The sequence below is a fragment of the Coregonus clupeaformis genome, unplaced genomic scaffold (assembly GCF_020615455.1).
Source record: "Coregonus clupeaformis isolate EN_2021a unplaced genomic scaffold, ASM2061545v1 scaf0876, whole genome shotgun sequence".
Taxonomy (NCBI): Eukaryota; Metazoa; Chordata; class Actinopteri; order Salmoniformes; family Salmonidae; genus Coregonus; species Coregonus clupeaformis.
Window position 1 is genome coordinate 193,287 of NW_025534330.1, and position 14,850 is coordinate 208,136.

At 43.8% G+C, this 14,850-nt stretch overlaps 1 protein-coding gene across 1 annotated transcript; it reads left to right on the top strand.

The window, feature by feature from the left end:
* Positions 1-1,376: 1,376 nt before the first annotated feature.
* Positions 1,377-8,663, top strand: LOC121554198 (CD276 antigen-like). Its single transcript, XM_041867678.2, has 5 exons — positions 1,377-1,458; positions 4,791-5,135; positions 5,640-5,921; positions 6,043-6,188; positions 8,412-8,663. Exons 1-5 carry the CDS (start codon positions 1,377-1,379, stop codon positions 8,442-8,444), a joined length of 888 nt encoding a protein of 295 aa, XP_041723612.2. The 3' UTR covers positions 8,445-8,663.
* Positions 8,664-14,850: the final 6,187 nt, after the last annotated feature.

The window sequence follows — 14,850 nt, forward strand, 5'->3', positions numbered from 1 at the left end:
CCAGTAAACTTGTGATTATCAACAGTACACAACGGTAACAAACAATTGGGGGAACTCACGGGGCAGATAGTAAGGTCGCAGTGACACAGAAAGCAGTTCAATGTCGGGGGTACAGAGTCGCTCTCTTACCAGGATCGCGGTCCGCTCTGACCAGGGTGAAGCCGGCCGGCTCCACTTCTCTGTCCGGGACTCTGTCATCCAGCCAAGTCTCCCAGCTGTATTGGATTCCGCTGCCAGCAGCGTTTTCATTATTTAGTCCGTTCGTAGCGGGTATGTACACAATCAACAAGATCAGTCCAAAACCCACCACTGGAAATCCATGGTTGGCAGAATGTTTGTAAACTAAGTCTACAAATTAAAAACATAAGATAACGCCACACTGCAGGTCGCAACAGAGACGCTGCTAGCCGCCATTTTCTTAGTTACGTTCAGGGTTACGTCACGTATGACGAAAGCGCGTAAGTGCAAGCCCACAGACACCCATAGAGAATGTATTGAAAGCTTTGAAATTTGAAAAAAATAGATTTGACATGACAGGCTATGAGAGACTTCTGGGCGATTTTCAACCTGACTGAAATCGCCCCAAAAACGGGCGGGGCCATTTGAAGCACGACTTTAGCCTGATTGGACATTTAGTGGCAGTCAGATCAGATTACAACACTGATAACTACTGTTGCCGTGATATAATTGATTAGAAAAAAATCCCTTCCTTTTCCCGTTTGGCAGTGCGTCGCCCATATCGCCCTATTGAACAGGCCGTCCCTGCTCCTGGTATTGGATATGACTGAAAAATAATGTCTCACAGACATTCATACCTGAACTGCACCTTTATTTGCCAAGGTAGAGTACATGATCAGTGAATATATTCCATGTAAAGGCTACAATGTGGGGATGTCATGCTTGGTAATAACTACATGTATGTAACTTTAACAATGTCTCTAGCCTTTCCCATTAGTCTTGACATTATCTCCTGGGAGTGCTCTTGCGGGTGTACGCCCCTCTTATTCAGGTAAACGCTCATAATCTCTTCCCACTCATGCACTGTGTGTTTGTCTGTTCCATCACCCCTGAAGTACGGCGGCTCTTTGACATCTGTCTTCATGACTAACTTTACTCCTGTCATGTTCAAATCAGACTGTCCATATCCTAAGTTCAGGCTAGGCGTAGGAGTGGTTTGGTTATCTGCACTACCAACAGATCTCTGTAATTGGCTAGCAATGTTCTCTCCTATTTCATGAGCTAACTGTGTGATGAGACTCCCTACGTCTGCAGAACTCACATGTGAACTAGACACTGGCTGACGTGGAGAACGTTCATCTGTTTGGGTGTGAGTGTATGAAAATGCAGGACGGCCCACTGAACTAACGCTGCTTGCAATGTCTGGAGCATCTCTTAAGCTACTCATGTGTGGTGCGGGGGAATATTCATCAGTGCGTAAGCGTGTGGACGAGAGTACAGGTCTGCCTAGTATAATAGCACCCCTAACCGGTGTGCTCTCCACCCTACTCATAAACCTGCCCCTCCCCGGGCTTACCCCTGCAGTATCTCCAACACTAAATGGTGTCTGCGCATCCTTACCATCAGTCATTTTTTTTTTTTTTTTAAATAGAAAGTTGTAATAGACTATGGTAATGATATGTGAATCACCAGAACATGTGAATATGAAGAAAAAAAATGTAAAATGATAGAAGTAGCTGAGGTAAGCAATTAAGAGCTACAATTTACACATTAATGTTTGCCCTTATACTTGTCAACGTTCCGAAGAGGTTCCTACTCGTCACAGCAACCACCGGCGATCACCCTGGCGATGATCTGAAGCGAAGATAATCCGGGTCACGGCACCAATGTAGCCGGCGCGGTCTGCTCTTTGCCGACTACTGCGTTTTGTTCCGGTGCACTGAAGACAAGACACTGGCGTACTTGAAGGCACTTTATTGTGTACAACTCTCTCAATCTGTTCAACATCAAGGAGAGAAAATGTTCAAAACTCTACCCTCGACCAGAATCCGCCTCTCTCAGTCGAGTAGAATGCAGACTGAATATAATCACATTCAAAAATCCAAGGAATAAAATACAACATAATTGGAAAATAAACATCGCATCTGGTGTATATCTTATGTATGTGTCATATTGCATGTTATCTCTGCCAAAAACTCTGAGCTTTTAGCCTTTACATTAATACTGTGCAACATGACATAAACCATCTTTCAAATAGGTAATACATACAGTAATATGCACGAAGCAACATGTAATCCTTCACATTTGAGCTTTTCAGTGCCATTAAACACTAATCAATACATGAAAACATTTTAAATGAACACATATTTTTAACCTGATATAGGGAATACATACCTGTTCAACATCAAAGAGAGAAAATGTTCAAAACTCTACCCTCGACCAGAATCCGCCTAACATAAAAAAAAAAAACGTGGGCTTCAACACAAGAGGATAGAATGATGATAGCTAACTTACAGCTAAACAGAACACGAGGTTAGCTAAGTTAGCAATTTCTCAAACTCTCAAAAATAGCTAAATTCACGACACAGCTTGATTAAATGTATGTACACTCATCATATAATATACATACAAGTTACTATTTGCACTGAAACGTTTTAGTTTTAACAGGTATATCAAGTTTATATCACGCCGAAGTGAACACATACCTCTCCCAGCCGAGTAGAATGCAGACTGAGAAAAGCCTGACATCCCTCCGCATATAACCAAACCAACACTCTAGAGGGCGCACTTACACAACTAACTCTCCCAATATCTGTAGACTACACGAAATGCTGAACAATACAATATTTTGGTGAAATCAACTCACAAAATAAAATAAAAAATAGAAAATGAACGGTTGCAAAAATCTGTAATTCTTTGACCTGTTACACTTGGTAATAACTAACCCCCCTCCGGACCTCAACACCCCTCCCCCTCCCTCCCCCTCCCTCCCTCCCTCCCTCCTCCCTCCCTCCCCCCTCCCTCCATCCCTCCTCCCTCCCTCCCTCCCCCTCCCTCCTCCCTCCCCCCCCTCCCTCCCTCCCTCCCTCCCTCCCTCCCTCAGCAACAGCCCGTCTCACAGCCTGACAGTCAGCAGCAGGTCACAGTGAAATATATATTTTTAAGAGAAATGCCTTGACGGCCGCCGTGCAACTTAGAAATTGGCCAAAAACCCGCAACCCTCGACCAATACATTTTCACCCCCGACATCGTTTTCAAAGTATCCCAATTTGGCGACAAGACCACATGGCACCACTGTTCATTTACAGTCATTGGAGGGGAGGGGCGGGGCGGGGCGGGGAAGGGGCGGCGCGGGGAAGGGGCGGGGCGGGGAAGGGGCGGGGCGGGGAGGGGCGGGGCGGTGACGTTCTGCTTGTATCACGTGATGTTTCCTGCATGTGGGTTTTTACAAACCGGGGAGGAATGAGTGCACGAAGTTGTCAAACGGAGCAGAGTCACGTCACTGCCTGATCCTGCACTTGTGTCTTTAACCGTTGGACGCTTAACCGGTCAATATGAAGACTTCTTTGCCCTGCTGGTTGTCTACAATGTTAATGTACATCATCACTATATCATCAATATCAAGTGACACAGGCGGTAAGTACGTTTGCTAGCTGTGGATTTTGCGGTTGTGACGTTATTTTCTTAAACTTTCTTATAGACAGCATCTATAGAATGGAACAGGGCCTGGTTTCCCAAAAGCATCGGATAGGATCCTATGGCTCTAACGATAAACTTAGCCTTAAGATACTTATTGGAAACCGGGGCCAAATCTAAAGTTTATTTGTCCTGTACACAGATTTGAAGGTGTAACATTTTGATGTAATGGATGGTCAGTTGTTGCTCCCATAGCTCTGTCTAACTTGAGAGTGGTTACATTTCTTCAGTCCCCTCCTTCAGTTTCTTACCGAAACAGGAAATAGGCTTCGTTATTGTTTCAACAGCTGATTGCCGCTTTTAACAAATGTCTGCAGGTAACCGTTCAGGAGAGCTATTAAAGGCCCAGTGCAGTCCAAAATGTGATTTTCCTGTGTTTGATTTCCACACTGAGGTTGGAATAATACTGTGAAATAGTGTAAATTATGATAATGCCCTTTTAGTGTAAGAGCTGTTTGGAAAGACTGACTGAAATTTCAGCCTGTTTTGGTGGGATGGAGTTTTGTCCTTCCATGGTGACATCACCTTGCGGTAAATTAGTTAATAGACCAATAAGAAAGAGTTCCAAACCTCTCTGCCAATAACAGCTAGTTTCCAGTTTCCCCATCCCCACTCAGACCACTCCCAGACAGTCCTAGATACATTCTTGCTTGAGAAATTGCTCTTTGCTAAGATTCTATTTTTGTTTCTTTTTGACAATTTTAAGTGAAAACAATCACTGTAAGGTACTTAATTGTTACCCAGAAATGATTTGATAACGAGCTAAAAACGGCTTAAAAAGTGGCTCCTGAGGTACCCTTGTATAAAGCTCTCACTAAAGAGAGATCAGCTGTCTGTGGGAAATGCAGCCTTTTTCCGTATCTGTGATTGATTCAAACACCCCCGATCAACTAATCGATAAACCGATTATTCTAACTGATCCCTACTATTAATGAGATGGTTTTAGAGTGGGAGTCACTGTCAACCTGCTCAACATTATATCTTGCTTAGTCTAATGCTAGTCAGTGTTCATAGACCATTTCCTGGTTCAAACTGCCTTAGCTGTTGTGGGAGTCAATGTCAACCTGCTCATCATTCAGTAGGCCTGTATCTTGCTTTGTCTCAAAGTATATCACTCTGTAATCTGTTTCTCTCAGGGACAGTTCAGGTTGCTGGTTCTGCTGAGCCCATTGTGGCCTTAGTTGGTGACGACGTCATCCTGCCCTGCACCCTGAGACCCACCGTTAGCGCTGTGTATCAGACAGTAGAATGGCAGAGACCTGACCTAAAACCAAAAGAGGTGCATCTTTACAGAGAGGAGAAGGACGACCTTGTGCTCCAGAATCGATTATTCAGGGGAAGGACGTCACTGTTTAAAGAAGAACTAGTAGAAGGCAACGCTAGTTTAAAGCTGACCAGAGTGGAACTCTCTGATGCTGGAAACTACACCTGCTACATTCCACTGTTGGACCACCAGAAAACCACCATTCAACTCATTGTTGGTGAGTCAACACACCTGCTGACCACCCAATCCCCCTTAAGAGACAGATCACATGAAATCAAGGGTGAGTTCAATGTCAAGTCCATTGCCTGATGAGTATTAGTTAGATTGGTTAGCCTACATGCTAACCTTAATAGTGTGATAACCCCAGCTAATTCAATGTACAATGCTGTGAGTCATTGGAAGTTACTTTTTGAATTTTAAGGTCCATAAGTATCAGCAAACCCTTATTATATTTAAGCAATAAGTCACGAGGGGGTGTGTCATATGGCCAATATACCACGGCTAAGGTCTGTTCTTATGCACGACGCAACCTGGATATAGCCATTAGCCGTGGGATATTGGCCATATACCACAAACCCTGAGTTGCCTTATTGCTATTATAAACTGGTTACCAACGTAATTATTTTATTGTCATACCCGTGGTATAACATTATAAACAAGGTGGTTTGAGCCCTGAATGCTGATTGGCTGAGAGCCGTGGTATATCTCTGTATCTCTATAGGTGCAGCGCCTCGACCAGTAATCACCATTGAAGGAATCAAAGGTGATGAGGTGGTCCTGCGCTGTGAGGCTGAAGGCTGCTACCCAGAGCCTGTCATGGAGTGGTGTGACGTTCATGGACGTGTCCTCCCTGCTGCTGGACCTCCAGAGACATCCAGAGACCGTGAAGGCTGCTACACTGTGACAAGCCATGTCAACGTCCACCGAGACAACAACACGTTCACCTGTCGGGTTCAACAGCCGGAGATCAAACACATGAAGGAGAGACGGGTTCATATTCCAGGTGAGGGTCTGTTTTGGATATTTGAAAGAAGGCACTATCGGTAAAAAATGTCCTGTTGTTTAAGTCATTTCATGTATAATACGCATTAGGTATTGTAATAATTCTACATCCTGTGTTTCAGATCAAATGTTTCCTACGCAGTGCCAGTCCTTGTGGCTGACAGTTCCTGTTGCAGTTGGAGTCACAGCTCTTGTTGGAGCTGGAGTTGTAGCTGGTGCTGGAGGTCTCTACCTGTTGATAAAAATAGGGATGTTGACCATCAGCATGGTAAGTCATGGGAGTTACTTCCTGGTGTGGTAGTGTTATCTGGTGGAGGTCTAATTGCGCTATATAAAACAACCTAAAGAGAGAGGTAATTCATGTCTGTCTACATCAGTGGTCACCAACCGGTCGATCGCGATTGACTGCTCCATCTCCAAGACATTCCTAGTCGATCACCAAACATTTCTGTAAAGTTCCCAACGATAAAGCCTTGTGTTCCTATTTATTTAAATTTTTTGGTGCTGTTTGCAGTAGGTCCACTTGATTCAGCAGCCCTGGTGCCGGGAAGGAAAAGTGTTCCCATTTCATTTGTCTGAAGGTAGAACTCTGCCTACCTGGCAGGTCCAGAGAGCAAATCAAGTCCTCCTATAGGCCGACCACTGGCCAATCAGATAGCTCAGATCACCGTGTCTGCACAGTATCTTCGAGCCATAGGTTTAAAACAAAGCCTCTAACGCACAGCAAAGTTGATACAAATAACAACAAATAATAACAAAGATAGCTGATAATGTAAGCATACTGTGTCCATAATAAGTATATAGGTTGTATGTTGGGAGCTTTTGTGAAAGAGCACAGTTAGAAAGATATGGCATATAGAAGCAAACCGGATGGACATCATGAAGATGATCGGAGAGGTTGAGAGTAGAAGAAGTTCAGGAGCAAAAAAATAAATAAAATAATAATATATATGTATATGTGTAAAATTAACTCTGTCCATAAGGTGTAGATAGTAAGTATAGGCTGGAAGTAGAGGCCTGGGCATTGTTGTTCACTAATTTACCCCAAGTAGGGAAAGGATGGCAGGGTTGAAAAGTAATAAAGGGGAGAATATATATAAAAAACATGGGGGATTGGAAGTGATGCAGACAATTACATTGATAGATTGTATCTTCTATCTGCAATATTAAGCTGATCCATCCCCCCCCCCCCACAAAAAAAAAATGTAGACTGTGATATTTCAAAACGTTTAAAACCATAACCAGAGAGAGACTCAACGAATACAGCAAAGTTGATGCTGTGAGATTTCAAAACATTTAAGTTCATGTTTGTTGTTATTCAGCACTGTCAACATTTAGTCTTCCAGTTGATGGCCAAACTCAAGTCGCACTGTATCCTTTTCTCAGCAGAGGGAAAGAGGGTGGAGGGACAGTGAGTCGGGTGAGAGGCAGCCATCAGTCAGCCTCACCACTGCTCTCTCCCTCCCCTCAGACTGACCATCAGATACAGGTCATCAGTCAGCCTCACCACTGCTCTCTCCCTCCCCTCAGACTGACCATCAGATACAGGTCATCAGTCAGCCTCACCACTGCTCTCTCCCTCCCCTCAGACTGACCATCAGATACAGGTCATCAGTCAGCCTCACCACTGCTCTCTCCCTCCCCTCAGACTGACCATCAGGTCATCAGTCAGCCTCACCACTGCTCTCTCCCTCCCCTCAGACTGACCATCAGGTCATCAGTCAGCCTCACCACTGCTCTCTCCCTCCCCTCAGACTGACCATAGACAGGTCATCAGTCAGCCTCACCACTGCTCTCTCCTCCCCTCAGACTGACCATCAGATACAGGTCATCAGTCAGCCTCACCGCTGCTCTCTCCCTCCCCTCAGACTGACCATCAGGTCATCAGTCAGCCTCACCACTGCTCTCTCCCTCCCTCAGACTGACCATCAGGTCATCAGTCAGCCTCACCACTGCTCTCTCCCTCCCCTCAGACTGACCATCAGGTCATCAGTCAGCCTCACCGCTGCTCTCTCCCTCCCCTCAGACTGACCATCAGATACAGGTCATCAGTCAGCCTCACCACTGCTCTCTCCCTCCCCTCAGACTGACCATCAGGTCATCAGTCAGCCTCACCACTGCTCTCTCCCTCCCCTCAGACTGACCATCAGATACAGGTCATCAGTCAGCCTCACCACTGCTCTCTCCCTCCCCTCAGACTGACCACAGAGCAGTTTTTAATTGATTAATGTTGCATAGGCTTATGTTTTTTCAGTCATCTTTAAAAGAGAATCTGAGGGGTAGATCTCGGCCTGCTTTTTCACTCAAAGTGATCTTGACTCAGAAAAGGTTGGTGACCACTGGTCTACATGGTCAAGAGGTTGAACAGAGGACTTGACTACATAGTAGATTTCACCAGTCCAGGGATGTGAAACACATACTTAGTTGACTGTGTTCATGTGACATGTTAGACGGTTGTGTTTCAAGTCCTGTCTCTCATCCATTTAAACAGGAGCGTTGGACGTCAGTAATGCAGAACCCTTAATGAAGAAGAACAAGGAGACGACGAAGAATGAGGAAGATGAGGCCGGTGAACCCAGTCTGCCAAAGGTTTAAAAGATTGTAAAAGATGTGAAATGATCTAATTTTATAATAATAGTATTATATGCCATTTAGCAGACATGTATGGACGGTCCCAGGAATCAAACCCACTATCCTGGAGTTACATGCGCTACCAAGGACCATGCTTGCCTATGACTATACAGGACTATGCATTGCTATATTTACATGTTAGTCATTTAGCAGAAGCTCATATCCAGAGCGACTAGGGTTAAGTGCCTTGCTCAAGGGCACCGACAGATTTTTCACCTAGGTGGCTCAGGGATTGTAACCAGCAACCTTTTGGTTACTGGCCCCATGCGCTTAACCACTAGTCTACCTACCGCTCCATATATAGCATTATGTCGTCAGCATTTGTTGTTGCATCCGCCATCTTTGGTGTCGCTTAGGTAGTCAGTAATATGTGCTGATTTATTCATTTATTTGACAGGGACAATGCACTTTAATAGTAAAAGCACCAGTTATTGCGTACAGAAGCAATCAAAGCCTGGCTGAGTTGGAAAGAGGGAGACTGTTTTGAATTGCCGGGGTCGCGGCAGAGGTCACGCGTAGGGAGTTGCTGAAGGGATATTCTGATCAGGGTCTTCTCAGGTGCTAAGATTTGTCTCTGGGGTCACGATGACCTCTCACTGTGCCAAAGAGGGGCATTGTAACTTCCCTGCCAAAATCACCAGGTGCTCCTCTATCCTGTAACTTTGCCTTAAAGGTAGACTAGCCTGTAATCTGCAGTTGGGTTGAGTTGGTGAGGGTTAGTGTTTCTCAATCTTGGTCCTGGGGACCCAAAGGGGTGCACATTTTTATTTTGGGAAACAATGGAACAGTATCTAACATATGGAAACCACATGTTTGACTCAGTTCCATTGATTCCATTTCAGCCATTACAATGAGCCTGTCCTCCTAAGCTCCTCCCACCAGCCTCCATTGACTGGGTTAGAGAGTAATGATTTTGGACCTTTCGGAGGAGACGGGAGACGTGAGGACAACGGTTCTGTAGTGTTTGAGTTCCCATGAAGAGATGGTGGATACACTGCCTAGAGTCTCTGTCACTGCAACGGATTTCCGGAGAAGTCGTTTTGAAAATCAGCGTGAAAAGAGCGCCACCAACTGGTGGGGGTGATAGAGGTGCCGGTTTAGATACAGTGCCTTCGGAAAGTATTCACACCCCTTCCCTTTTTCCACATTTTGTTACATTACAGCCTTATTCTAAAATTGATTAAATAAATAAAAATCCTTATCAATCTACACACATGCATGCTTTTCAATCGAACGCTGCTGGCACCCGCCCACCCGACTAGAATCACTACTCTCGACGGGTCTGACCTAGAGTATGTGGACAACTACAAATACCTAGGTGTCTGGTTAGACTGTAAACTCTCCTTCCAGACTCACATTAAGAATCTCCAATCCAAAGTTAAATCTAGAATCGGCTTCCTATTTCGCAACAAAGCCTCCTTCACTCATGCTGCCAAACATGCCCTCGTCCTACCGATCCTTGCTTCGGCGATGTCATTTACAAAATAGCCTCCAACACTCTACTCAGCAAATTGGATGTAGTCCATCACAGTGCCATCCGTTTTGTCTCCAAAGCCCCATACACTACCCACCACTGTGACCTGTACACTCTTGTTGGCTGGTCCTCACTACATGTTCGGTTCGTCAAAACCCACTGGCTCCAGGCCATCTATAAATCACTGCTAGCAAATCCCCGCCTTATCTTAGCTCATTGGTCACCATAGCAGCACCCACCCGTAGTCTCGCGCCCAGCAGGTATATCTCACTGGTCATCCCCAAAGCCAACACCCTCCTTTGGCCGCCATTCCTTCCAGTTCTCTTGCTGCCAATGACTGGAACAAATTGCAAAAATCTCTGAAGCTGGAGACACTTATCTCCCTCACTAACTTTAAGCATCAGTTGTCAGAGCACCTTACCGATCACTGCACCTGTACACAGCCCATCTGAAATTAGCCCGCCCAACTACCTCATCCCTATATTGTTATTTATTTTGCTCTTTTGCACCCCCAGTATCTCTATTTGCACATAATCTCTTGCAATCTAGCATTCCAGTGTTAATACTAATTGTAATTATTTTGCACTATAGCCTATTTATTGCCTTACCTCCATAACTTGCTACATTTACGCACACTGTATATATATTTTCTGTTGTATTTTGACTTTTTTTTTTTTACCCCATATGTAACTCTGTGTTGTTTTTAGCGCACTGCTTTGCTTTATCTTGGCCAGGTCGCAGTTGTAAATGAGAACTTGTTCTCAACTGGCTTACCTGGTTAAATAAAGGTGAAATAAAAATAAAATAAAAAATAAAACAAAACCCCATATTGACAAAGTGAAAACAGGTTTTTAGAATCTTTAGCAAATTTATTAAAAATAAAAACTGAAATACCTTATTTACATAAGTATTCAGACCCAGATCTGGGGAAGGGTACCAAAACATGTCTGCAGCATTGAAGGTCCCCAAGAACACAGTGGCCTCCATCATTCTTAAATGGAAGAAGTTTGGAACCACCAAGACTCTTCCTAGATCTGGCCGCCCAGCCAAACTGAGCAATCGGGGGAGAAGGGCCTTGGTCAGGGAGGTGACCAAGAACCCGATGGTTACTCTGACAGAACTCCAGAGTTCCTCTGTGGAGATGGGAGAACCTTCCAGAAGGACAACCATCTCTGCTGGACTCCACCAATCAGGCCTTTATGGTAGAGTGGCCAGACGGAAGCCACTCCTCAGTAAAAGGCACATGATAGCCCGCTTGGAGTTTGCCAAAAGGCACCTAAAGGACTGAGAAACAAGATTCTTTGGTCTGATGAAACCAAGATGTAACTCTTTGGCCTGAATGCCAAGCGTCACGTCTGGAGGAAACCTGGCACCATCCCTACGATGAAGCATGGTGGTGGCAGCATCATGCTGTGGGGATGTTTTTCAGAGGCAGGGACTGGGAGACTAGTCAGGATCGAGGGAAAGATGAACAGAGCAAAGTACAGAAAGATCCTTGATGAAAACCTGCTCCAGAGCCTTCCAACAGGACAACGACCCTAAGCACACAGCCAAGACAACGCAGGAGTGGCTTCAGGACAAGTCTCTGAATGTCCTTGAGTGGCCCAGCCAAAGCCCGGACCTGAACCCAATCGAACATCTCTGGAGAGACCTGAAAATAGCTGTGCAGCGATGCTCCCCATCCAACCTGACAGAGCTTGAGAGGATATGCAGAGAAGAATGGGAGAAACTCCCCAAATACAGGTGTGCCAAGTTTGTAGCGTCATACCTAAGAAGACTCTAGGCTGTAATCGCTGCCAAAGGTGCTTCCACAAAGTCCTGAGTAAAGGTTCTGAATACCTATGTACATTTGATAGTTCAGTTTTTTATTTTTAATACATTTGCTAACATTTTGTGTGTGGATTGATAATGTTGAAAAAAACGATTTAATCAATTTTAGAATAAGGCTGTAACGTAACAAAATGTGGAAAAAGTCAAGGGGTCTGAATACATATATTTAAGGTAGATTTTATTTTCTCTGTTATGCTGTATGCCCTGATGCACAACAATTCATAATGCATTTGCAGGAAAGCAGTTTTGGCAAATGTATTTTGAAAGCGGTTTTGACCATTTTACGAGGGGATCCCAGTTTACCATTTCTACCATTTTTTTTATTTCCAGGGGTGTAAAAATACTTTAAAGTACTACTTAAGGACATTTTTTGGGGGGTGTTTGTACTTTACTATTTATATTTTAGACTACTTTTACTTCACCACATTCCTAAAGAAAATAATGTACTTTTTACTCCATACATTTCGACTGCCACACACAAGTACGCATTACATTAATACTTTTAGTTTTGATACTTAAGTATATTTAAAACCAAATACTTTGACTTTTACTGAAGTAGTATTTTAATAATAATAATAATAATATGCCATTTAGCAGACGCTTTTATCCAAAGCGACTTACAGTCATGCGTGCATACATTTTTGTGTATGGGTGGTCCCGGGATCGAATCCACTACATTGGCGTTACAAGCGCCGTGCTCACCAGCTGAGCTACAGAGGACCACAACATCAATTTAATTTTAAATTCAGGCTGTAACACAACAAAATGTGGAAAAAGTCAAAGGGTGTGAATACTTTCTGAAGGCACTGTATGATCGGAGGCAGTGTGTGAGTGGGGCCTGCCTTCCTGTCTGCCCAGACTCAGCGCTTGCTTTCGCCGCAGCTCACCAGCTGATGCAGGCTGCGTGTGCCGGTGTGGCGCGTCCTTCCCACTGCTAGCTAGAGAACAGAACCCTCGCTTCTCTGTGCACTCAGTGCTGCTAATATTCTGCTTATCAGAGTAGCCTGTCCAGTCCAAGTGCAAATACACGGGAAGGTGAGTCCGAAGTACTACAACACTGGTGTAGACTGCCACTTTTACTTGAGTCATTTTCTATTAAAGTATCTTTTACTTTTACTCAAGTATGACGTTTGGATACTTTTCCCACCACTTTATTTCTTTACTCCTTATTTATTTCTTAATTGCGCGACTGGCATCGTTTTATAAATTCAGTTACAACCGGAGTTTAAGCACAACAATAGTTAACAGCTCCTTTTTGTGAAGGTCAGAAACCGAATCGCATATTTTGCAGTCAGCCTTTCTAGCTGTTCTTGATTATGGTGGTACTGTTTTATCAAAGTGCAGCTTCCTCTACTCTTAAACACCTGGAGAACGTTTTTCATAGTGCCCTTCATTTTATGACAGGAGGCACTTTTATTACCTCTATGTAGTCAAGTCGATTATTCTCTGTTTGTTAACTCCACAAACTTCTGACTTACCTAGCGTCACTGTTCAGATTTAAAATGACAAGGTACCAAACCCGTCCACAGGGCTGGTTAACTCTGGAGACTCCTTTGGTGTCTAGAGAATTAGCTAAATCAGCCTTTTGTTTCCTTGCGCCTTGCGTTTGGAATGATCTACAATGTGCTTTAAAATTTGAGGAATTGCTGTTTCTAGGGCATTTGACCTTGTTACTGAATAATGTATTTTTTATTCATTTTTTATGATTGTGTTTTGTTTTTAATGTATTGTAGTGTATAATTAAGTTTATTTAATGTGTATATGAATGTGTAGTTTGGTGGTATACAGGGCTCCCCTGGAAAAGAGACCTGTCTCCGCACTGACTTCCTGTCAAAATAAAGAATGTGAAAGAAACTTTAATTTGGCTCCATGGTTTGTTTACTGTTACTGTTGCTTTTTGAGCTCCAGTCATCGATTATCTGCAGATAAATTATCACAACATTCTCTGAAGATGGTATTCCTCAATGCAGGAACTATATATAGAGAGGAGAGCGCCTCATTCTGGTCCACGCTCATTTTTTCAGTGTAAATGTTTTTTTTTGCAGGCCATCTAATAATTCGCTAAGGTAAAAATGTATTTGAACTCTTATCAGGAGTCGACTGTAAATCATCACCTCCCAAAATAGTCAAACAATTTCATGAATGAGTAGAATTGGGTGAAAGTGGATGAGAAATACTATTGGACAGATGGAAACACATGTATCAGACGCTGAGACAAGACAGAGACACTTACTGTGGGGGAAAAAAGTATTTAGTCAGCCACCAATTGTGCAAGTTCTCCCACTTAAAAAGATGAGAGAGGCCTGTAATTTTCATCATAGGTACACGTCAACTATGACAGACAAAATGAGAAAAAAAAATCCAGAAAATCACATTGTAGGATTTTTTATGAATTTATTTGCAAATGATGGTGGAAAATAAGTATTTGGTCAATAACAAAAGTTTCTCAATACTTTTATTTATCCTTTGTTGGCAATGACACAGGTCAAACGTTTTCTGTAAGTCTTCACAAGGTTTTCACACACTGTTGCTGGTATTTTGGCCCATTCCTCCATGCAGATCTCCTCTAGAGCAGTGATGTTTTGGGGCTGTCGCTGGGCAACACGGACTTTCAACTCCCTCCAAAGATTTTCTTTGGGGTTGAGATCTGGAGACTGGCTAGGCCACTCCAGGACCTTGAAATGCTTCTTACGAAGCCACTCCTTCGTTGCCTGGGCGGTGTGTTTGGGATCATTGTCATGCTGAAAGCCCCAGCCACGTTTCATCTTCAATGCCCTTGCTGATGGAAGGAGGTTTTCACTCAAAATCTCACGATACATGGCCCCATTCATTCTTTCCTTTACACGGATCAGTCGTCCTGGTCCCTTTGCAGAAAAACAGCCCCAAAGCAGATGTTTCCACCCCCATGCTTCACAGTAGATATGGTGTTCTTTGGATGCAACTCAGCATTCTTTGTCCTCCAAACACGACGAGTTGAGTTTTTTACCAAAAAGTT